At 38.8% G+C, this 24423-nt stretch overlaps 1 protein-coding gene across 2 annotated transcripts in view; it reads right to left on the minus strand.

Annotated features, from left to right (window-relative positions):
* gfra4b (GDNF family receptor alpha 4b) overlaps positions 1-19018 on the minus strand; it is a 61927-nt gene extending 42909 nt beyond the window's left edge. The window contains exons 1-2 of one of the 2 annotated variants that reach the window (XM_085245065.1): positions 18749-19018; positions 18399-18485 (exon numbers count right to left, since the gene is read on the minus strand). Coding sequence is in view for 1 of the 2 variants with exons in the window: in XM_085245057.1 (XP_085101183.1) it covers positions 13971-14013 (43 nt within the window). In the remaining variant the exon portion in view is untranslated. Of the gene's footprint in view, positions 1-13970; positions 14058-14137; positions 14356-18398; positions 18486-18748 lie in introns of those variants that run through there. The other variant, XM_085245057.1, reaches the window with a different exon arrangement.
* Positions 19019-24423: the final 5405 nt, after the last annotated feature.

Here is a 24423-nt window from a genome sequence, read left to right on the forward strand (position 1 = left end):
ATGATTCATTTATAGCGCTCACATTGACAGACAGTGCAAAGTGCGTTTCGATTTTTTTTTTTTTTTTTGATTAAATAAAAATATAATGAATACATGGAATTTATGGCTCAATTTTAAATGACAATTTGATTGTTTAAGTAAGTTTATATTAACTTCATACATGTCTATCAATCAATGATTATGTAACATTATGTTTGATCAAACTATTTTTGTTTATAAGCTGATCGACTTCACCAACTATTATGAAGCTATATTTATCATGACACTACTACATAACTTCAAAACACACTGCAGCTTTCAAAGCGTGGTTCTTATGTGTTATCATCACAGCAGCAGGGTTGGATCCCTCAGGAAGAGCGTGGCAGAGAGTCAGTGGACCTAATGTGGAGGGATTCTTCTCCGGGGGCATTCACATGGGAATGTGGCTCTGGTTTCACAGTTATCACTCACAGAGAGCTGTCAAATGCTTAGTGGCATTCACTTGATCCAATTAATTAGGACCTAATAAGCCATAGAGTGGAAAGGGATTTGGATCTACAGGGTGGTGACAGAATCAAAGGCCTTCAAATGAGGCCACCATCCATCTCACCGTGGCTGTTAATGAGACATGAAGCCGTCTACATATAAACATGTAGAAAAGCAAACCAGTCTCACTATTAATGTAGAATAATTTCATGTTCAGATCAGACGTTTGTGCTAAAACTAATGTGGAGGAAACCAAACAGTCCTAACAGAATATTTAATAACTTATTTTCCTGAGAAGTATTGAGCTTATGCTAACATGGTGATTTTCTATGCATGCAATTTACAATTTGTTGGCTGTGTCATACCCAGTGCCTGAAATAATTAATCAAGTAGTGGTAAACGGAGGCGGCATCCTCGGCTGCATGGAGCAGATGTTGTAAATCCAATGCAGCTCACGAGGACAGGTGCCCTCCAGCCGGTTCCTGTCTGCTGCTTTGGTAATGGTTTGTTTCTGGAGGAATTGAACAACACTCAATCTAACCTCTATCATCTACTTATTATAAGGTTGTACAATAAAGCATGAGATGACTAATCACCTCAAGAGTATGCTCTGTGGGATAAAATGCATTGCGTCTGAGATATACATTGAGTTTGCTCAAGAGTCCCTATTTTGTCAGATAAATTCCAGTTAATCCAGTGGGGTTCTCAGAGGATAGTAACTGTGTTCTGCCGCCTGAGTATTACAAGGACACACACACACACTGAAAAACCTTTTAAAGTAAATGCATCAAATTTTGGATGTTTTTTGAAACTTCAGCTTCAAGGATTCTATATCTGAGATATTTTCAAGATGTTTAGCTCTTATGTCAGTCTTTGTCTAATCTTATTTAGAAATGTGACGCTATGGGTGGAACATTCAAAGCATCTGTTCACTTACTTGTGTGCTGGGTCACAGTGGGCTGGAGCAAGCGTATTTGCATTTATAGCCACGGGAAATGTAGTTTCCAGTTCACTTGTCCTGGGTGTTTTGGGGTTGTGGAAGGAAATAGAAAAAGCTCACACCAAAATGAGAACAAGAAACACTTTGTCCACTATTTGTCCTCCTGAGCTGGTGGTGTTGAGAACTATAATGTCAGTGTGAATGTGTATTTTTGAAGGATGAATGTGCGATCATTACCAGCACCTTTCAGGGGAGCCTCAATAGATAGATGGGGTTTCTCCTGCATGCAGATGTTTTTAGCATCTCACCAAGTGTCAAAGGTAAATGTATACTACTGTATTTTTCATCCAGTGGTGTTTCATGCACACAAGAACAGACGTCTTTATTTGTCAGATATATGAAAATTATTGGAAAACTGATCCATGTCTGTTTTAATAAATTAAGACTTACTGCCCGTATCGTATGAGTGCACCTCCTCCTGGAAATTCAGGTAAATGTTAATAGCTAACACATATACATATTTATATCGCTAGGTAATTTAGTATTTTTTTGTGTGACCTTTAATATTGTCTTTGTTAGTATTGCATAGATGTTCATCTCCTGGAAAGCTCCAAGGTAGGATCAGTACTTTTACAACTGTAACTTGAGTCATATGGATCAGACTGAGGACAGGACCGGCTCCGCAGATTGCTGGTAGGTTCTGATTTTAATCACTTTAGTGCCATTTTCTCTATTTCATGTTTCTCGGTCAAGACAATAATTCAATTCATACTGTGCAAACGAGAATTTCCAGTCATTTCTTTTTATTGTGGTTACAATAAGGGCACAAACTGATTTTGCTGATTTGATTAACTGAAGAGATCCTCCTAAGGCATAAAAGATGCTGAATTAATTTCAGTGAAAAACTGTTTGGTGTCGTAACTCGGCTGCTGTATGGTCTAGTCTGGGAACGCTGATAAGAAACAATTCCATTTGCTGGCTGAACTGTAGTGTAATTCACTTGCCTGCGCCTGTAAACAAACAACGAAACGGTAATTAAATACTATAAAGTCTGATGCAGCACTTATTTTAATTGAATAATAGCAGTCATATAAGCCTACAACACATATGCGCGGCTACAGATATCAAATAGTCCCGTTGCTGAGCTCGTTCATCCTGCCTGTCACAAAACCTGTTTTTAGGCAACAATGATACAAGGAAGCTGCATCAATCATGTGCAAGCAATGTCGTCTGAGCTCCTTTTCTGGATTAGAGTTTGGTTTCTAAACTTTTTGCCACATATTTTAAATCTTCTGGGCCAATATAATAGGCCAGCAGTTGTGAAAAGAAGTTAATTTAGAGAAAGGGGAACATACATATCAAACCTAAGACACTTTCTCTTGGCCTTTTCATAGTATGCGGATTTAAGCAGTAATTACTATTACTGCTGGATACAGTCTTTTCAAAAAACATGACCAGTGTATGACAGAGTAGCTTTTACCACAGTAAAATTGGAAAGGGGATAAGGGAATGAATTTCAGCAGCTGTCATTTCTGTTGAGAGGAAAAACACTGGATAGATTACTACTGCCTACACTCTGTCGTTATTAATGCCAGGAAGTCAAAGAAGAAACAGAAAACTCACTATATTATTCAGAAATAAATTCCAAAGCAGACTCAAGGTTATTTAATCAAAATAAGAGAGATCAATGTTATTAAGAAAGCCACATAAGCTAATCTTATAATTTGTAAGAGGATTACACCACTCTGAATCTCATAAAAATGTATTTTTGATGACTCAGAGGTATTTAAGGCTAGCTTACAGACATTTAAATAAAACAAAACAACTACCGAAGACCAAAAAGTATGTCTTGGGTCTTTGTCCTGAGTATTCACCTCCATATATCTTCGTGAAACTTCACTCACCCCAAATAGATCTAGCAGTGGCCCAGAAATGCAAGAGGAAAGCAAAAAATGGAGCTTAAGCCCTCCATTTGAAACTGTGTCATAATGGGGCCATGCCTACTTGTCTGGAACAGTCCTTTTTCTCTCGATAACCGCTGACAGACTCTGAGTTAATGAGCCTCTGTTTGGCCCTTAGAGGCCACTGTATGTCTATAACCTCAGAGCCATCTTCTGAATTTGCTAACGGGTCTAATGCACCTTTTAGTCAGATCAGGTCTACGTATCGTTTTCACTTTGTGCCTCTAAACTTTGTAATCCTCAGCAGTTTTCAGCGTTCATATTAAGCAGATTGAAGAAATCCATTTTGCAGCTGTATCACTGTTACTCAATTTAAAAAGTAATATTTCGCCTGAGTGTTTTTAGTGCTTCTTAGCCTCTCTTTTGAAAAGAGGTGTAATAGAGTTTATCTTCTCTAAGGATCAGACCTCATTGATTTACCAGTGACCACTGATTGTCAACTTTTAACAGTTGTGAAAGAAGGATCCTAAATCCTGCCCTTCAGTAGTTGCTGATTCACTGAAGCAAAATCATACCATGATTTACAAGCTGATTTAATTCTGCTAAATATGACAGTCGGCAATTAAAGCTTTAAAAGGAGAACAAAGTAAAGAAAATAAAGCCTTCAAACTACGGTTGAATTTATTGTGTCTTTATCTCAGGAGTGCAGCGGTTTCATAACCCTCCAGTTTCTTCAGCAATAACGTAATCCATTGACAGTTAACAGTATATCTGCTTTTACACAGCAAAAACTAACTTTTGATAGTTAATTTGTCGAACTTTATTTTCAAACTGTTAACAAACATGGTGTAAAACAGCACTTATACTGCTGCCACGGCGTAACTCACACTGTCAATCATTCCCAGTCCTAGAGTTTGTGGTGCCACTTCTTTGAAACTGACCAATCACATTAGAGCCCTTCTTTCTTTGCTCCACCCTTCAAACTATCAAGAGTTTTCTTGCCAAGCAGATACTCTTACATGCATGATGGCTAGTTTGTGGGCTTGGCTCCGAGTTTGTGGGTTTTTTAAGTTACACATGAGGAATTTAACTGAACAAGTGGCAATAAATCCTTACACCCCTAAAATGGAATTATTTGCTTGTGATTACGTTTTAACACACACCAGTTTTTCCACAAATATAATTCCACATGGTTACAGCAACCAGACCACCGAGGCTTCCACCTTTGGCTGCCACCTGATCCACACTGGAGTGGGCCCCTACAGCCGTTGCAGGTGTTGGTTCGGCAGGAGTGTTGGCTCATGTGGCTCATTTGGGCTGTGCGCGACCGCACCCCGGGGGCTAAGATCTGACCACAGATGCTCACCTATACCAAACCAATATCCCAGTTACTAAACCAACTGGGATATTGGTTTAGTAATCCCAATCTGAGTGAGGTAACATGGCCTGTTGTTTTTTGCCACAGAGCTCTTGTGAAGCACGTCAGTTCTTCACCCAGCGCCAGTTTTTCTTAAGAGATCCTACCAGGAACAAATTGCCTCCATCGACATAAATCCTGGTTTCAGAGCTGGAGAGAGCGAGGTCTATCCACAGACTCGGATAAACAACCAAAGATGGATGCGTGGATGGATGGATAGTCTTCTATAGCTGTTTTAAACAGTGTGTTATTTTACTAAATCCTCACCGGTTCTTCACAAATTTACTTCATACTAAAAGAAACTGCTTGCTCAACAATACATATCGGTAAAACAAAACAAAATGTAAGACTGATCTTCAAAAGCATTTATCCATGAGCTAGAATGTTCTTCCAACTTAAACCGCAGTGATTTTCCTGCCCAGACCTTTGTTAGTGGCTGCCGTTGCATGATCCTGGACTGATATAACAAAGTCAGTTATAAAGCAGCCGCTGCATCTCAGTTTGTAATTATGTATGGAAGGAAAGCCAGTCTTATTCTGGCACCTAGGAGCATAGCTCTCTGTTTTTGTACATTTTATTTGTACTTTAAAAACATTTTGCAACCAGATTTCTTTAAATATATAAAGAATTGTAAGTCTTGCGTAATGTGTGTGAAAACTGTTCCATGAGGTTTCCACGCAGAGCTCAGACTGACTCAGGTGGTAGATTAACAGTTTAAAAATGAAAATAAACTCTGTATATGTAGTGTCCAGGCATCCATCTATCCTAACTGTTCAGACCTGATACTGATGCAGATGCACATCCTGATTTTCCCAACTTGATGCTGTTATGTGATCAACATTTGCATCAAACCCAGGGGCAACAGTTACCTCAACCAATCAGTTTGTAATCACAGAAAGCTGCGGTGCCAATGCTGACAGAAAAAAGAAAAACAAATAGTTAGCATTTGTGCTGTGTCGCTTGATTGTTAGTTACCTATACTGGGTATAGGCTAGGCTATAAAAATATTAACATCTATTTTACGTTTAGATTTTAGGTTTGTTTTTTAAACTTGAGTCAGTAAGACAGCAAAGCCATGAAGAGAGCACTGGTTAGTTTTGACTAGTAGCTCCCTGGCTAGTTCGCCTAAACAAGCTAATGCTGCCTTATTTTTTTAATAAGCAAACTGAACTGAAAACTTTACATCCAGATGAACAAAATCAACTTTTGGGGCAAATGTCTACAGTTTTAATATCATTATAATCCTAAAGCTTCTTATTTCTTCTTCTTATTAGTTATTTTTATTTAATTTAATAACGGTACAGTACTCTCTGTATATAGTAACCATTGTCCTTAAAGTAAATATGTAAGAAAAATTGTGTATGTTTCTGCTCTGTGTACTGTTTGTTTGTATATGTGTCTTTTTGGCTGCTGTCACAACCAAATTTCCCCTTGTGGGACAATTAAAGGATTATTCTATTCTTATCCTTACATTCTTACTTTTACCATTCACTGGGTAACATGACACTCTGCATTTAGTATATGTACTTACAATTTACAGCATTGGGATTCATTTGTAAGTAACACAAAGAGAAAAACACACACTTATATGTATGTATTTCTCCCTCTCTCGTTGTCTCTCTTCATACACATATAATGGAGCATATAAGTGACAGTTAAAGTGAAGATGAATTAGATCAACTGTAAGTGCAATAAAAGCCTCCCAATAAGTGTTAAATCTTACATAAGAAGAGTGACAAAGAACTGGCTGTGTGAACACTGGACTTTTCACTTGTCAGCTGAACCCACCACTGTGTGGGGTCTGTTTCATCAGGTTTTATCATTTAGAAAAAGTCCATTTCATATCACAACTGTAAAGAAGGAAAATCATGAATGACAAGTTTTCTTTTACCTTTGACTTGTATTCAAGTACGCTTTAATTATGGCTGTTTTCATAGCTCTGTTGAACCGAGGGCCGTGGGGACAGGGTTTGAGCCGATTCTAGCACTGGGTGAGGTGAAGGATACAACCATGACAGGCTGTCAGTCTGTCGCAGGGCTCACAAAAACAAGAGAGAGTTATTCATGCTCACATTCACCTCTACAGCTAATTTATAAACCAGTTCACCTGGATGAATATTCTTTTATTCTCTTTTGGAAAAATACATTTTGTCTGAGATTTATTTCATAGAATGCGGAAAAACGAACGTGGCACCACTGAATTTACCAAGAGGTATATAAAAGGCTTTCATCACATTATGGAGAGAACTCTTAAAGATTTTTACAGCATCGTTAAAAGCTTTTTACATTTCAGGATATTTACTCATTCACTAAATTTACTACACCTACAAAATTCAGATTAATTTATGTATTTGCAAATCCCAACATAATTAATTCCAATGCTCGTTCTCCTTTCTCCTGTGCACTGGTTTCCAGCATCATAAAAGGATAAATATGTAATACTAGCAATCCTTTGTGATCACCATGCAAGTAGCTTAATGTTGTTTGTCTGTTGTTTAGTTGCTGGCTGGAAACCCAAATGCAATATCATTGTGTTACGTGTAAAATGATGCTACTTCAGGCATATTTGGCATCTCATGTTCTTACATTTTTAGCTTTTTATAAGTTTACATAACACATGAAGAGTTAAAGCTGGGTTAGAGTGTTGTTTATGTGTAATTTAAATGCACTGTTAGACTATTTAATGATGCCTTGCTGAAATGCTCTGCAGAACTGCAGGAAGAGTCTGTAGAGCTGTCTGAGTTATCTGTGTGTTCATCACAAACAAAGTAAGAAAAACTTTTCATATACAAAAGTGATTTGTTTCTGACCTGGTGTTAATATGAAAATTCTGCTTGCAGCAGCTTGAAACACCTAATAAGATCTCAGTACACTAGGGAACAACATAACCAAATGAGACATGACTGATTTGTGAAAACAGGAAAATGAGACCGCTAATGTTAGACAGGCATTGTATACTGTGTCTCCAAATTACCTGTTGTTGGTCATTTTCCTCTAATAGAATGTCTTCAATCACATAAATCTTAAAGTGTAAACACATTCGGTAATGAGGTACCAGTGATATAACTCGGGGCACCCGACTATAATAATGGATTAGGGCTTTAAACTCAGACTCATTTATTTTTCACCCACATACATCACTCCTAATCAATGGCATGTCTTTCGCAATAACCCTCCCCCAGCTTGTCTCAGACTTTTAGACAGTCCAACGGTGAGTGGCTCTTTTACTCTCAAACTTTATGTACTGTTTAAAGTTATCATAGTTAAATATTATAGGAAGATGATGAGAAATTAAATAATGTCCCCGTTAAAGGTCGGAGCCATCAGACTGACTGACATCAGATGAATGGCAATGTGCCAGCTTAACAGCAGATTCTGAAACCTCAATAATTAAATACAAAGGCATTCAAAGGGCTCCTAGAATAGCAGGAGAAGAGAAGCAGCCCACAGGAAAAGTGTAACAGCCTTTCTGTCTCTGAAGCGTTTAGCTTCCTGCTCTGCCAGCAAGTGACCGCTGCTCAAATGTACTGTATTGATAGATGAAAACTCGCATCTTTTATAATTTTATATTCTGTAGACTGATGTTCACTAGATGCAACACTAACTCTTGATGTCTAATAATATAGAGCTCAGCAAAGGTGTATTTAGGACAGATGCATTAAGTTATTAATGCAACTTTCACTTGTGCCGAATTCCATAATTTTATTCTCCTTTATGTCCTCACCTGCTGCTCTATATTAAAAAGTGCTTTGTGTACAAAATGGTACTTTACGTCCTTTTTCTACTGGATAACCAAATGATTATCGCTTCGGTAAGTGCTTAATATTAACATTTAAAATTAAATGGTAACAGTGAAATTATAACTAGGGCTGGGTATCGTCACTGATTTCTAGAATCGATTCAATTCCGATTCACAAGGTCCCGAATCGATTCGATTTAATTCGATTCGATTCGATTTAAATCTGGGAAATTTTGACAGTCAGAAATATTATAATTCAGATCAGTACATTTACATATTTTTGTATCAATAAAAAGGAAGCTGACACTCGCAAGACTCTATCACAGGTGTGAGCGTCACAGCAGAGGCCTTTGTGTCAAGGTAGCTGAGGATAAAACAGAAAAACATGAAGGAGATTTTCCTGGCCTGGATTTTATAAAAATATTCTGCAGTACATCAAAAACGAAAGAAAACCATTAATCAACATATGAACATCACCTCTGAAGTTACAGCGGTTTTATTAGAGACACAGCGTTTTGCATTTTGAATAATTTTAAAAAGTTTAAATTTGTTCAGTATTGAACGGCAGAAATGAGGTTTTCTTTTCGGAAGAATGTAAAAGGGAAAAAAACAGCGGCCGACAGCCTGTAAGCAACAGTAGACTTGTGTAACAAGCAAGCGAATAATGAAGAAAGCGAAACTGTTCTTGAAGTACAGAGAGAGGGAGAGAGCTGTGCATGGCAGTGGAAGCAAAACAGCAAAAGTCAGAGTGAATTCATGACGATGTTTATGTGAAGCGTAGTTTGGATCTTCTTTTGCTGCTGGTTCGGTCAATATTGTTTGGAGAGACATCAAACTAACAGCTTTAGAATCGGCTCATAAAGGACGTGAACACAAAGCGCCGACCCGCCGAAACATCAGAATCAGCGAGCTGTCGGCTTTCAGCCCCGACCGTGAGAAAGGCGACATCTCACTGATTCTGATCCGCGGGTCGCGCTGTGTGTTTAAGTCTTTGTGCAGAATCCGTGTTCCTGCTCTCATTTACTGTCTTAGCTGTTTGGTGGTTCTTGAAATTTTGTGAGATGTCACCAGAGATTCTGGCATTTCAGGCAAAATAAATTTATATTAAAAAAATCGATTCAGGATTTTAATGAATCGATTTTACGTTATCCAAGCCAGAATCGATTTTAATCGATTCATCGATTATAAAAACCCACCCCTAATTATAACTGTCTTGTGGCTTTGGTTAAACAGTCAGGCAGTGAAGAAAATGAAATAAAAGAGGACATAATTTTAAAGCTAACAGCTGCCACTAAGTTTCCTAAATGGTCTTTAAAACTGCAGGCAGTACAGTCAGCACTGTTGCCTCACTGCAAGAGTGTCCTGGACTTGAATCTGCCAGCTGGGAGGGAGAAGCTTGCGTGGGTTCTCCCAGGGTACTCTGGCTTCCTCCCATAGCCCAAAGACATGCACACTAGGTTAATTGGGAATAGTAAACTGACTGAGTGTGAATGGCTCTCTTGTGTGACAAACTGGTACCTGCGACCTGGCTTTCACCCTATAACAGCTGGGATCCAGCCCCACTGTGACACTGACATGAAAGAAAAGTGGAAGAATATGTATGGATGTATGGATGGACGATCAAAACTCACAGGGAAAAACTGAATATTATTTTTATGGCATAGACACAATACACAAAACATAACATGAAGTACAATACCGCCAACTAAAACTAAACCAGTATAGATGTATGGTCAGCTTGAAATTTGTAGTGCAGTTTACAGTGTTGCTGTATTACATTATGCTGGCAAGTCATTTTTTCGTATTAGTTTATTTTTATGTAAACTAACTACTATTTTTACGTGTCATTGATGTTAGGAAAAGCGCTTTATAAATCCAATCCATTATTATTATTTTTATTTTTATTGTTATGAGCTGGAAATGTGGAAGAGTCTGTATACTCGTTTTTGTTGATTCCCTTTAAATAGAGTTTAGAATGGATACTTGGCTTTATAATGTGTGTGTGTTTAGCTTACTACCATCTGAATAGTTGATCTTCCCTTGCCTGCCCATTTTATTTCACTTCATTTGAATCACTGAACAAATCAGAGGTGTGGGTGGTGATGAGCTCTGGAACCAGGCTACATTTTCCCTACAATCAGTACTAAATTACACAGTGAAACAGACTGTGTGTTCCAAGAAATACAGAAAGTGAAAATGTTCCTCTCTTGGATGTTATTTGGATACCAAGGGGCCACTAAGAGAAGTGCTATGAAAATTTCAGGCTCTCTGACATAAACTATTCTTGTCTCAATCAAAGACGTCCATATAAATGTCTGTGGAAGCTAAGCTGTTAATGAGCTAATTCTTTATAGAGTGATAAAACAATTGCTAAACATAACATAAAATTTGTTGAATTTCTAGCTGCAGTGAAACAACATCCCTTTAAATTGCATAAGGTGTTATATAATCTGTGTTTTAGCCAGAATGGGAATGGAGACAGGGTTTTTAGCCCTTACGTGACATTGATGTTAGGGTTCACATGCATCTTGTGTCCTACATGGGATTTCTTTGTTAAAGTGGCATTAAGAAGAAGCATGGGCTTTCATCACGTAGGATAGAAGAAAGCTTGTGATGGGCTGTCTCTTCGCCATGGGGACTACCTGCTTCAAATGAGATTCATGACAAATCCCCCTACGAGAGGCCGGCCAGTATGCTAGGTAATAGCATGCGTGGCAGTACTTATCTATCTCCATTAAAGACACAGGTCATATCCCACAATGTCAAAACCATTAAATCAGAGAATATAGCATGATGGTAGGCTTAAACCGGGTGCTGAAGCAGCTGTGATTGAAGAAGGTGCTTTTAAATGATCGATTCTGTGCACTTTCTTCTTAAGATGAACTAAAACGCTGTAACAGGCTTTAATCAGGAAAAATGTTAGAAGAGAAATACATTTGCATTCTTGTCACCTGATATTGAGTTTTCACTGCAACTATTACTAGTCTGAGAGATCACTTCTGATGCTTTCACTCAGTTAGACCTACTAATTATTATTATTATTATTATTATTATTAATATTAAATGCAATCACCTTGTCCTGCAATTGGGAGTTGCACCTTGATATGAAATCACTGTGATGTAACTGTGGCATACAATTTTCCATTTCAAGTTTATACTAAAAGAAAAGCTTATCTAACCTTTAAAAAGACTTGCACAGCACAATTGTGCTTAATTCTATATAATTTTGAGCTTCGGTGTGGACCCGTCAGTGAACACCAGCGCACATTTATCACGCACGATAAAATCAAAGCTCGGACAGTCAACTACTAGCCTCAGATTCATTTTAGCTTTCCATAACAGCGCAGGAAGACTGATTCACTCTGAACTCCATAAGTCCTCCGAATGCATAAACTGACCCTCTCCGAGATTAATGTCTTCCTCAGTACCTGCAGGTCTGGACCGAACATCATCACTGTTTGTGTCTCGTCACAGACCAACCAACCAGATTTCGCCAGGTGCAGCTAATTAATGAAAAAGCACCAATGGAACCATTTGTAAGTCATTTCCAGAGCTCTTTTAACCAAGCCAACAAGCATAAAGCTGCAACTAATTTGTTATTATTATTATCGTTGAAAAATATGTCACTTATTTGTACTAAAAATCAAACAGCTTGTCAGATTTGTTTTGCCAAGTGTTTGAAAGGAAAAGGGGGAAAAAACAAAGGAGAAAAACGCTTAGATTGTGATAACCTGAAAGCATGCATGTTCCCGGGAAAATAGACTTAAGAGTTTAAAGCTGTCAACTAACTCTATCCAATTAATTGACTCATTAGTTCAGCCCCTAAGGAAACACGTCTGGTTCTTATCAAGGGAACAATAAAAGTGAAATGACACACACACACACACACACAGGGCGCACTCCAGTACATATGCCTCAAAGTGCCCTACTACATCCTAATATGGTGTAAATCTGTGTGGTTCTTTGCTGGAACGAAAATCTTTCACCGTTCTAACTTGATTTGAAAGTGAGGCAACAAACCCAGAGGAATAATCTGACAGCGCCAACCTCTAATGGCCCAATTCCCAGCTGAGAACTACGTCTCCTGGTGTTCGGTTTAAGAGCACTTTCTTGCAAAATTGTGGTCATTTTGAGATCACTCTGTGTTGACTTGCAGGTATCTGGAATAGTTAGGAGAGCTTGGTAATGTGTGATTTTATTTTTCTGCCCACAAGGCTGACTAAATGAGTTGAGTCATCCAACCAGGCTGTATTTTCTGACCTTTTACAGTTGGATCTTGGCTGATTAATTTAAGCAGATGGCTAAGCAGACTTAGACAGACTTTCTTTTGAATAAAGACATGCTTTTTTATGAAAAATATTCAAATCGTAACATGAATATGCAGGTTTGTGAAGTGAAATATAAATTGGGAGTTGCTACAAGGCATATGGTCATATCTGTCTTTTTCCAGTTATCCATTACCAGCCAGATCATGCCAAAATAAAGTGCTTTCATCACAGGTCAATATGGAGAGAAAAGCTGAGCAAACTGTTTTCCCATTCAGCATTTCTTACTGGCATCTTCTTTCATTTCTCTAATGAAGACCTCCAATGTGGATATTAATAATGAATAAAGGAGTTGGATACAGTGCTTTTTACTGTCTTTGTTAAGCAGGAAACCTGGTGCCAATTAAAATGGGCATGATGCTGCCTTGTGTTGCAGCCATCAGTGGGTATAATCATAATAGTTAACACTGTGGCAGCAGGACTGAGATTGACACATTTGTGTATAATGACAAAGAGACACTGAGACCCAACAACAAGCTGCTCTTCTCTTTGAAGACAGTGGACGGTTACCACAAAAAAAAAAAAATCAATATTCCAGCTCCATTCAATTACACAGAGAGCAGGTACCTCAGTGACACTCACAGCAATGACTGATGTACTGCTGCTGATGGTCACTTTTAGAGGCTTTACTTGAAAAGAAAAAGAAGAAATTCTGCTATTTAAAGTTTGAAAATGTATATTTAAGGATATTTTGACTGATAGAGCCATTTAACGTTTTTCAGTATATGAACACATGTCACGTGGATATGTATCATGGTGTATTTCGTATAAATGCAAAAGTTAAGGCAAAGATACTATACACATCGATACCTGTAGTGGGAAAATGCACCTACACCAAAAGCATCCACGCACGGACGCTCACAAATAAGCACGTGCACGTAGGCATATCCGTTTTGCATAGCCGACCACACAGACTGAGGAAGAGCGCTAATTTATCATTCTCGTTCTTGAGTTATTGTTGATTAATTAAATGCCATTTTACGGGAAGATTTGAAATACAGTTGTGATCATACAGCCGTGCTAAAGGCTCAAGGAGGGGGCGACCGATGAACTCCTTCCAACTTCATTTCATCAGCTTTTTGCAATCAAAACCCGAACCGTGATTGTTTTACTTTGTTTCCCGGGCGAGGACAGGTGACATTGGTTAATTGGTGCTCTAATAGAAAAGACAAGTTTTTACTCACCCAAAGTTATAAGATGAAAGAGATAAACTCCCCACAGATCCATCTCCGTTTCAAATTTGAATTTCTGGTTATGCGTCGGAGCTACACCTACAGCAGGATAATTACACGGTAAGAATGAAGTGCCCCTTTATGCATTTGGAGATCATTATTTGCGCAAAGAGAATAACCTCTTGAAAAATCCTCAAATCGTCTTTTTCTAGTTGCCCCTGTCTTTTTTGTCTTACAATCCCATCAGTTACTTCCAAGTCGCTGTTAGAGTCGCGCTTTTGCGCAAAGGCAGAGCCATGCGTAATATTGTGAGGGGAAGTTGTCCTGTGCGTTGTACGGTCCGGTATTGTCAGAGAGCCTTCTGTTGCACGTCGAGGTGGTCACACAGGTCCTTGAGTCCGCTGCTGGAGAGATGCAGAGTGCTGGGGAGAACCACTGCCAACGACGGGGAGGAGGGGGACTGTTTGTGTAGGAAGGGCCATTTTAAACCGCATGCTTACGTGGTCAGTGCTTAGCGGTGAAAATGAGACGTTAATTCACAGAAACACTATAATGTTATGACTCAGAGGACCTACGGTGTGGCGAAAGTAGTTAACTGTGTCTTCACTTACTCTGATACTATTGAGCATCTCGTGTTTTCCTTACAGTTTCTGATTTTCTAACCCAAAAAATGCAGAATATTTCAAGCAGTTGACTCTATACTTTTAAACGCTACCTGAATTCCATGAAACATTAAGAGATAAAGAGCTCCCTTTTTTATAATTCCTACTGTTCACTTCCCTGTCCTGTCTCATCACCTCAAGGTCTAACACCTGCCATTCAAATTGCTTATATAATAAAAAGTATGCGATTTTGCAGCCAGTTAATAAAGAAAGTGTTTGAGCTCCCCAAATGTTATTAAAGAAGCCGAACAAAAGGTTAATAACAATACCGACTCTCAAAAAAGGCACATTCGGGGCATTCTCAACCAGAAGTCTGTTTGATTAGGCGTCTTTGTACGAGCTCTAACAGTTGACATATGCTAACCTAACATCATTATTAGAAGATACTGATGAGATAGCTAATATAGACACACACATAAGATAAATACGAGAGACACCATCTGATGGCTGAAGACAGAAAAATCGTTTTTCTAATCACAGGACAACACCTGGATACCAGTGTGAAAGTCACATGTTTCAAACAATATTAATACACTGCAGTCTTATCAAACTATAAAGTTTTCTCTTTTGTTTCACGGAAAACCTTTAATGCTTGCCCCCTACAGAGAGGTGGATGCAGTTCCCGATCAGTACTGACAGCCTGACCCACAGTGCTCAATTTTCAGAGCTGTTCACTGTTTTGAAACAGACAGTTATTGATTCTTTAGTGTTAAGAATTCAACTTTCGCACCATCTGTTCGTTTTATGGTTCAGAGGGAAGAGAACATCAGTGGACCAGGATGTGCATTTAGAGTTTGTTGACTGACCACTTTAGTGCATCTCCAAAACGGCAGCAACAAATAGAGTTTCCAGATGATCCATGCAAACAAAGCTGGTGAGGAGCAGATAACAAAAGAGTCACAGTATTGGATCAGCCTCAGTGTGTATGCTTTACTGTATACTTGTGCACGTGTTTGTGTCTATAAAGCAACCAAGGGTCCAAAAGGATGATCCAGCTGTGTATGGAAGACAGAATGAAGACCTCGGAAGGGCCATTTCCGCCTGTTAGTATTATCTTTACTGCCTGTGGCTGCTGTGCTGTAGTGCTTCAATGGACTTACATGAGCCAGCAACATTCATTTAAACATTTTCAGAGCCTTAGTTGTTTCAACTTATTATTTTTTGCTGAAGTCTCACATTGGAAAAAGTGTAAAATGTCTTTATGGCTCAACGATTGTAATTTTAGTTCCCTAACAAGTTTGCAGTGAGAATCTCTGGAACGATACATTAACATTTCCATTGGGAGTCCTTAAACATGGGAAGATGGGCTCTGAAACTAATTTCTGAATCTTTAAAGAGCAGCTCAGTGCCATGGGGATTTCTTTGCAATGTACATCTGCATTTGTAATTCAAATTAACATTAAATTTGGAAGAATGAAAAAGCCAAGTAAATGGAAGAATTAGAGAGAAAATGTCTGTTTTCTCATAACCCATTATTCTCCGGCTCCTTCCAAGTCTATCGTGGATTCAGAAAGGTCTATTTTATGCTCAAATTAGGGAATGTTGACCAAATGTCATCCTAATCCCCTCCGCTAGGAGTTCTCTTGTAGATGGACCTGCCTGGTAAACATGATTATGTTGCCCTTTAGAGACTAAGTTACTGCCAGTAGATCCAGAATTTCTTACTTCTATAACGATCTTTCAGTTTGGAGAGGAGGTGCCATTTAAAGGTGGGAGATGGACAGCTCTCAGTTTTTGCTTCAGGCGAAGGTTCATTGATTTCCTATCCTTGTGACACAGAGCAGTGAGGACAACATTAATGAGGGATTAGTTATTGTACCCATAATCACTAATGTCAAAATCACCAAACTGGGTGATGAAAAGAAGCTTTGTAAATATTTCTTGAAACCATTTAGCAGCCATATTCACTGCAGGCTGATTTCTGCTTGAAAAATCAAAGCATTTTATCCTCATTGTCTTTTACTTTAGTCTAGAGTGTCCTATTTGATGGATACTTTTATTTGTTTAGTTAATTGTTTTTCTGTGCCATACTTTGTAGTTTAGTTTTATTGCTGATGACAGTACAACAGTGAGGCAGCATGTACAACAAAGGAAGAATACACCATACTGTCCCGAGGAGCATCTATCGTAATGCAAAACCAGGAGTTCAAAAGTAAAAGAAAGGCCTACAGCTGATACAAAAAAAAAAAAAAAACACTTGACAGTGTGAAAGAATTTCACTACTCAAAGAATTTAGAGAGCTACATTAAAACGCTTTAGTTTAGCTCAGAGAGATGTCGTATTCATCCATTCTCTTCCACTTATTCATTACAGGGTCATGGGATGCAGCTGGAGCCCATCCCAGGTGCAATGGAGCAAGAAGTACATCCTGGACAGATCACCAGTCTGTCGCAGGGCTATCTAGTAGCCTAAAACTAAAATTTGGATAGAAGAGCAAGAGCTTGGTGCATGGATTTGTCTAGTGGTATATTGATGCAGACAACAGGTGAGGAAGACTCCTGACATAATGATTTTTGGGTAGGCACTAAAGGGATGGAATTGTGGATGCAGCCAGCAGCCGTAGACTTCCTCTGGAGATGTCTGACTTCTCTGTTGGAGCGGGGTGGAGAGCTTGATCATTCCAGGGGGAATTAGGGGTGCAAGTTAAACTGCTTCAGGCATCTGATCAGGATGTGTCCTGGGCACTTCAGGCACGTGAACGTCTGGGTGTCTGTCCTGGATGAGTTGGAGGAGGTTGCCGGGGATTAGGATGGATCAGTTTTTCAAGCAGACAATTATGCCCAATCATATGTGAGGGTATGTACTCTGTAACATATACAGCTGGTTGGATATTGTTATCTTCATTAATGTTAGATCCCCAAACACTATATTCCAATAAGGAAAGAGCATTTGAAATGACTTAAACATGATTTATTGAGATAAAGAATTAATCATTGTGGTGTTTAGACTCCAGTGACAACTTATGGCAGAACAGAATCCCAGCAGTGACTGGATTAAGAACGGGACCCACCAGAGTGTAGATGCTGGTGGAGGTGAAGATGGAGATCTGAGTGACATGAATGTGGTAAAGGGGGTGAGTTGGGGGGTGGATAGCATCACACAAGAGTCTGACAGAGCACGCATCGTGGAGGATGACTGGCCCAGAAAAAAGGCTGACAAGAAGATGATGGGAATAGAGTAAAGATGTGAAAGCGTTTTTTGAAACAAGAGCAGCAGCCAAACAGGAAGCAGGCAGATCAGTGATCACACAGCTACCTTCTTGAACTTACACACAGGCTTCATTAGCTTAGCATGCCATTTACAGTAGTTCACACATGTGTGCTCTAAGTAGTCACCACAACAGCAACCTTTACCCCCCCCAGGCCATACTAAGGATAAAGTAGCCAAGTGAATAGCCACAAGACAACGACTGAATTGAAACATTATATACACAATGCAATAATGTTTAAATAGTGACTTTGCTATTAATTACTGCCAGTTTGTTCTCAGTTATGTTGTACTAATCACTTCTCTTGTATACCTATTACCATAATATGAGATCAGACCTTTCTGTCCTTGAGAAGAAGCTTTAACTGCATTTTGTTCTCTGCTGTTGTAAACAAATGACACTCACTTGAACCTGTACCAGGGTGGATGATCCACCACAGCAAACAATGCTTTCAATTTAATTTTGTTACTTTGTTGCCCAAGTTGAAGATTTTTGTTCTCCTCTGCTGCCGATCATCTGACTTTTCCCAGCAGGAAAATGTGCTCAGCAAGAACTTACGCATTACTTTACCTTTTCTCTCGTATTCATTTCTAACATATTTGGGTTATTTACAGTTGTGATCAGAGGTTTACATCTTCCACGCAGCACCTTCACTGTCTGCAATGATAAGGATTAAGCCACAATCAATACATTAATTGGTGCCTGCTGATACAATGAAATAACAATAAACAAATAAACAGCAACACCCATTAAAATTGTCATCAGCTATTCACTGTCAAGTTAAACCAGTTTTAAAACAAATTACAACAGCCAGCAGTGTATAAGGACCTCGGCCCAACAGCCAGAAATCCACCCTGGCAAAGCAGCAGCTTGGCAAGCTGTAAATGAAAACAGGACATCAATTACACTGAAGAATTTACCTCAGAAGGAATATCTCTGCCACTTTGTCCGTTTTTCAGTTACCTGTGTCCAGGTAACTAAAGTAAGTATCGGTAATCAACATCCAAGAGGTGGGAGCCCACTACAAGTTTCCACAGGGGTGCAAATAACTTTGAACCTCTACCAAAACTCAAGCAGAATGGTTTCTGTGACCTACTGCTCCAACAGAAGGCTATGCAATCCACACCAAGCTATCATAGAAAAGTTAAAAAGGCCAAATAGCACAGCGTAGACCAGGTATTCACACAGCTCCAGGTTCACACAACAGATGGACTAACTACCTGCACCTGTGCTTATAAAAGGGAACAACCTAGCCCCGCCTACCAGGGGCGGTTCCCAGACTCAGGTCTCACCTGTCACATAAACATAAGTTCAAACTTCAGCACCCAAGTCTTCTTGGATTAATTAAAGATGCATACTGTGCAATCATTCCACCCTGGAAAAAGAACAGTTAGCATGGTATTCATGTTCATGACGAGCGTAAATAAACTGCATACAACAACATACAAACACAATAAATAACAACACATCGCTTGTTTTAAGGTGGACGGTGGGTTAGAACTGGAAGCAAAAGCTCATGTTTAGTGTTCAATAATGGGGGTGGCTTCTCTCTGCACCTTCAAACATTCACAGCGTTGACTTAAAAGGATCCCATACATACAGCTCCCAGGATAGTGACATCATGTCTGTACTTGATTGCAAACAGAACAGTAGCTGTTCTCTGTGAGACATTTGCTTTCTCACTCTTCTCCCTTTTTTTGCACCTTAATGAACTAAGGACAGATTTGAAACAGCTTAGACCGTCTCCTTTTAAGTAACAGAATTGTGTTTCTCTGTTAAAGAAGTGTAATGTGATTTATTAAAGCTTAAAGCTTAAACTTTGCACCATACAATTTTATTGTACTGTTAAACATGCAAGGAAATTTAGGAGTATGTAGTCACAACAACCTGGCAAGCGTGTCACCGATACCATGCCAAATAGAGTGATGCTCAATTGGTGCCAGACTCCATGGCGAACATTTGCACAGACGGTGACTTTGTTACCTCTCACTAGAACAGATGGTGTGTCTCGTGCATGGTGTGTGGAAGGTTACTCCTCTCTAGATGCCTACTTGTGTCTTAAACTTCATTTGGACCACACAGGTGCAGACACAAACACACACACTTGCACAGAGACAGAAGAGAGAGGGCACTATTGAATTAATTAATCAGTAAGTGATACAAAGGTAATAGTTCTCTAATGCCTCAGTGAAGACTGAAGGTATTTTTCCCCAACAACTTTATTTAGAATATACAGCATGCTTACTGAGTCTTTTCTCATACTTTAAACCCTCTTTTTCACCTCGGAGTTCAGCCATTATCACTCATGTAATCAAAGATTAGTAGAGCGAAAAGATCAAGTTACACTGGCAGTGACAGATTCATGAGTTCTTGCTTTCTCAGTACAGGCTATCTATCTGTGGGGTAGGTCTAAAGGGGTGATAAGGTTATCCGAGAACATCTATCACTGATTTCCTGACACTCCCGGTGGCCAAAAATAATCAGATGGCACCTGGATCAACAGCTCTGTGTTTTAAGTTCCACAACTCCTCTCTCATGTGTGAGTATTCACACCAAAATAAGTGGGCCAGTCCAAGTTTTCTGCTTGTATATAGATGTCTCTCTTTGGTCTTTATCACAGATATCTCTATGAGATGTTTGTAGGAAGAGATGCTGCTGTTGAAAAAAGAGGTTAGTCATGATGTTTTATTTCACTGCTGGGATGCTGAATTGTAAAATACTTCCTACATTCCTTCCAGCTTCGTAGGTTTCAGGTGATTATAGTCTTCTACAGCTAATCACTGTGTACTAATAACAGTAAGATTTTGACTAACTTGTGTATTTGTGATGCTTTAGAATCAACAGATTCATTTGACATATCATTATTAATCCAGGATGATATGCTACAGTTTAGTAGTACATGGACCCTCTATTTTAACTGACTTCCTTTATGCTACCACATCTGGATGACGTGTTGTTCCACTGTTTTTCAGCTGCTGCTTGTGCTGTGCTAAAGGGTTTTCAGTCATGATGCAACAATGGTACTACTGCACTATGAAGCCCATTATTTCCAGTGGCTTCCACTACAAAACTTTGCCGCTTCACCGAGCAAAGCGCACATACACTGCGGTCAAAGTTCATTTATTTTGAACTATAATCTACCCATGCTGTGATAAACACCCGCGGACCGACAGAAACCAAGCATCCAGTCAGGCAAGGACAACAAAATCTGAGTGTGTCATTCTGAATTCCCTGAATTGACCCCAGTCTGTATTTGTATCTATCCTGAAAACTTGGTATACCGGTGTGTGTGTTTTAGTCTGGTAGGTGGTTTAAGGTAGACTACCAACAGCTTGTGTAACTGTGTAAGCAGTTAAGCGTTAACTGCTCCACCCAATCTCTCTATAGAGTATATAGTAGTTTCCCAAATTTAGTTAATAAGTTAATGAGGTACAAAAGTTTTCATACAGAAATTTTTTTATTTCAGTGAAATAGTCCCACAAGAAACTTTTAGATCTCCACCTTGTTGGAGTTGGTTAATATAATGATGACACTCTTCAAAAAAGAGGTGTTATTGTGGGATAATATCTATAATACCTATGCTCAGCCTGCACTTAATGCCTATCACAGTTAAACGATGTGTGCATCTTAAATTATAAACTAAAGTATCACCTATATCTTCCTGCTGATCATTCAAATCACAAGTTAGCACTTCTTTAAATGCTATTTTTAAAAGTCTGAGAACAGAATAGAAGAAAAAGTTCTTCACAAATGAGAAGAAAATCTACCAAACATTATATGTGATGCAATGCAATTACACACAATAGATCTTTAGTTTAAACAAAGAAGGAACTTACATGTCAGTCTGAGACGAGAGTGATCAAGCTTGTGTTGGAGTTTGTGAGTGTGCGTTAGTAGACACTTGGAATTTGTTTAGATTGAAAACAGATCATTAGTTTGGAACATCTGCATAGAGCAGTTGCTTTTGAATGCGTATTTAACCCCCACCAACACCCCGCAAACACACAGGGGTACGCAGGTAAACACACGCAAGATTTAACCTTTTAGTGCCTAAACCCGAACATCGATTTTTAATGCCTAAACCTGACCAAGTGTTAACAGAAAAGATAAAGTTAAAAACAACAACAAGTGTGCCAAAGAAAAAACAAAAACTCCCCACAATGCTTGTTTCATTGTGCCATCTGTCAGCCCTCCTACCTCATAATGTGGGCTTTAATGGGTTTTTGTTCTTCCTCGCGTTTCAAAATCTGCACAGAAATGGTATCCCTGTGTGTCAGAACATACGGGTTTCATTAAAATATGATGAAAAGGGATTCCTTAGCAACTACCAGAACATAACAAATCAAGAGTGAGACTATAGTTTAACAATGGATGTGTTCATCTGATCGTTGAATACCTGAGAAACAACTGTATGCTCCTCACACCAGCCCAGAAAAGTATTTGAGCTCACTAGGTTGTAAGGAACTGACCTTATCATTATTATTATTGTTTATTTACAATGACTGCATCACATAAGTTGCATATACAGTACATGACTAATGCTACATTAAAGCATTGGGCATTTCACTTTGTGGTGGCATGGTGGTGTAACGGTTAGCACTTTGGCCTCATAGTGAGCGGTTTAACCACCAAGTCAGTTGGCGTTTGTATGCTCACCTCGTGCTTGCGTGGGTTTCTGCTGGATATGCTCAATTCCCCATTGAATAAGTTGTAAAGTAGATTAACGTGTGGATGGATGGATTTCAGTTTGTGAGAATACAAATAAACTGGAATGAATTCTTGCAGACTTATGCTGGCAGCTCATTGGTTAAAATTAAATGGTTTTTGTACTTGGTGGGGGACAGCCATCGAAACATACAGGATATGCATACAGTTACTAATCCTTTTAGGGGTTTTAGTAATTACATAAAAACATCAGTATAAAGTGGAGATCGTAATCAATATGCAGATTTAATGCTTTAATGCTACTCTGACAGTAAAAGATGGAACTCTTTTCCACATGTCTGTGTTGTGACCTATGTTTTAACACTGACCTGACACCCATTCATTGACAGCCGTGTATATGGATCCCCTGGGAAAAACACAATTAGCCAAATTAGAAGGCAGCGTCTGGTGAGGGCAAAGGTCAAAATGGGAGCCAAAGCTGTTTTCCATAGTGGTTCTAAGCCAAACAGCTCAGCCAGCTCAATTACCTTTGCAGTTATCGCACAGTAACCTCACATATAAACAAAGGTTGTTATTTTGTGTTTATTCGTCACTCGCTAAACACCTACATACATCAACACATACCAGAATGTTCACGTGCCCAAATTTCTCTTTTAAACTCACGGTTTATAATTGTCTTCATAGAACATTTTACATAATTTCCATAATGTATTCAGAAACCCTTTGAAGTCCTCACTGCTTTCATTCCCCCTCAAACAAGCTGAAGTAACAATTTACCTTGTGTCTTTACTTAACAGGCTGCAGAGTGAGTGGTTGAAGCCACGTATCTGTCTTCAAGCAGGAAAAAAATGAATTTACAATTTTTGATGAGCCCTGCATCTATGCAAGTAGTTATTCGTGAAATGATCTGTTTGGCTGTGCAGAGGGGGGTGCAACTTTAAAAATCCAGACAGCAGTTTGCAAGCTGTTTTTGTGGAGTTTTGCTGTTGTTATACTGCTGCTGCTTGATTTGTATTAACAAGGAATGCAGCAGCTGCTTGTGAGAGGATTTGTTGGGAAGCTGTGGCAACATATGCGATAATAATTTTTATTTTTTTTCACCATCTGTGGTGTATGTAAGGAGTATGACAGCTCCTACGTCAAGTAGTGATTCAATCTTTTGGCCCCAAGGTAACTCGATGTTATCCTTCAAGTCATGCAGTATTCAGCTCTGTATGACTTTCAGTACCTTGCATTCCTCATACTGGCCTGAGGTTTACATGAATATTGCATAGTACTATGCTCTATGGTGAATTCCATGTTGTGTGCCGTGTATCCCATTACTTAATGAATTATAGATAGGGGTTATGGAAGAGGGATACCTCACATTTAGTGTGATCTCCATTGCTGATTTTAGGGCAAACAAAGATATTTGCCAAAAACAACATATAAAGATATATAAAGAGTCGTTTTAATTGTGTTTGGTTTTTTAAGTTGTTCTTTTTTTTAAACTTTTTTACTCCTTTTTTACTGCTTAAGTAAATCTTGTTCCATCTTTATTGTTTTTTGTTCAACCTTCAAATCTAGCACTATGTATGCAGTGTATACTGTTTACAATAATGGGCAAAGAAGAATCTATCTCAGGATTCTTTAGACAGAGTAGGGCTATGTTGGTTGGTAGGCAATATCAGGTAGGCAAAGGTTCTTTAAACGTCATGCTCAAATTTATCATTATTATTATTATCATTTTTTAATTTGGAATCTTATTGATGTAAAGTTGGTAAAACATTCGAAAGAGTATTCACAGTTCTGAAAAAAATCTTTGCACCAGAAACCAAGAAGGACTTTTACCAGAATGATTGGAAGAGAAAAGTCCGGAAAAGAAGTGAAGCAGCTTGTGATCTAAAACATATCACATTGTCTTTCAAACACGGTGGAGACAAAGTTATGA

This window comes from Mchenga conophoros, linkage group LG2, assembly GCF_057382185.1.
Source record: "Mchenga conophoros isolate Kocher_MC1m ecotype Shallow Benthic linkage group LG2, M_conophoros_male_GT1.1, whole genome shotgun sequence".
NCBI classification, from domain to species: Eukaryota; Metazoa; Chordata; class Actinopteri; order Cichliformes; family Cichlidae; genus Mchenga; species Mchenga conophoros.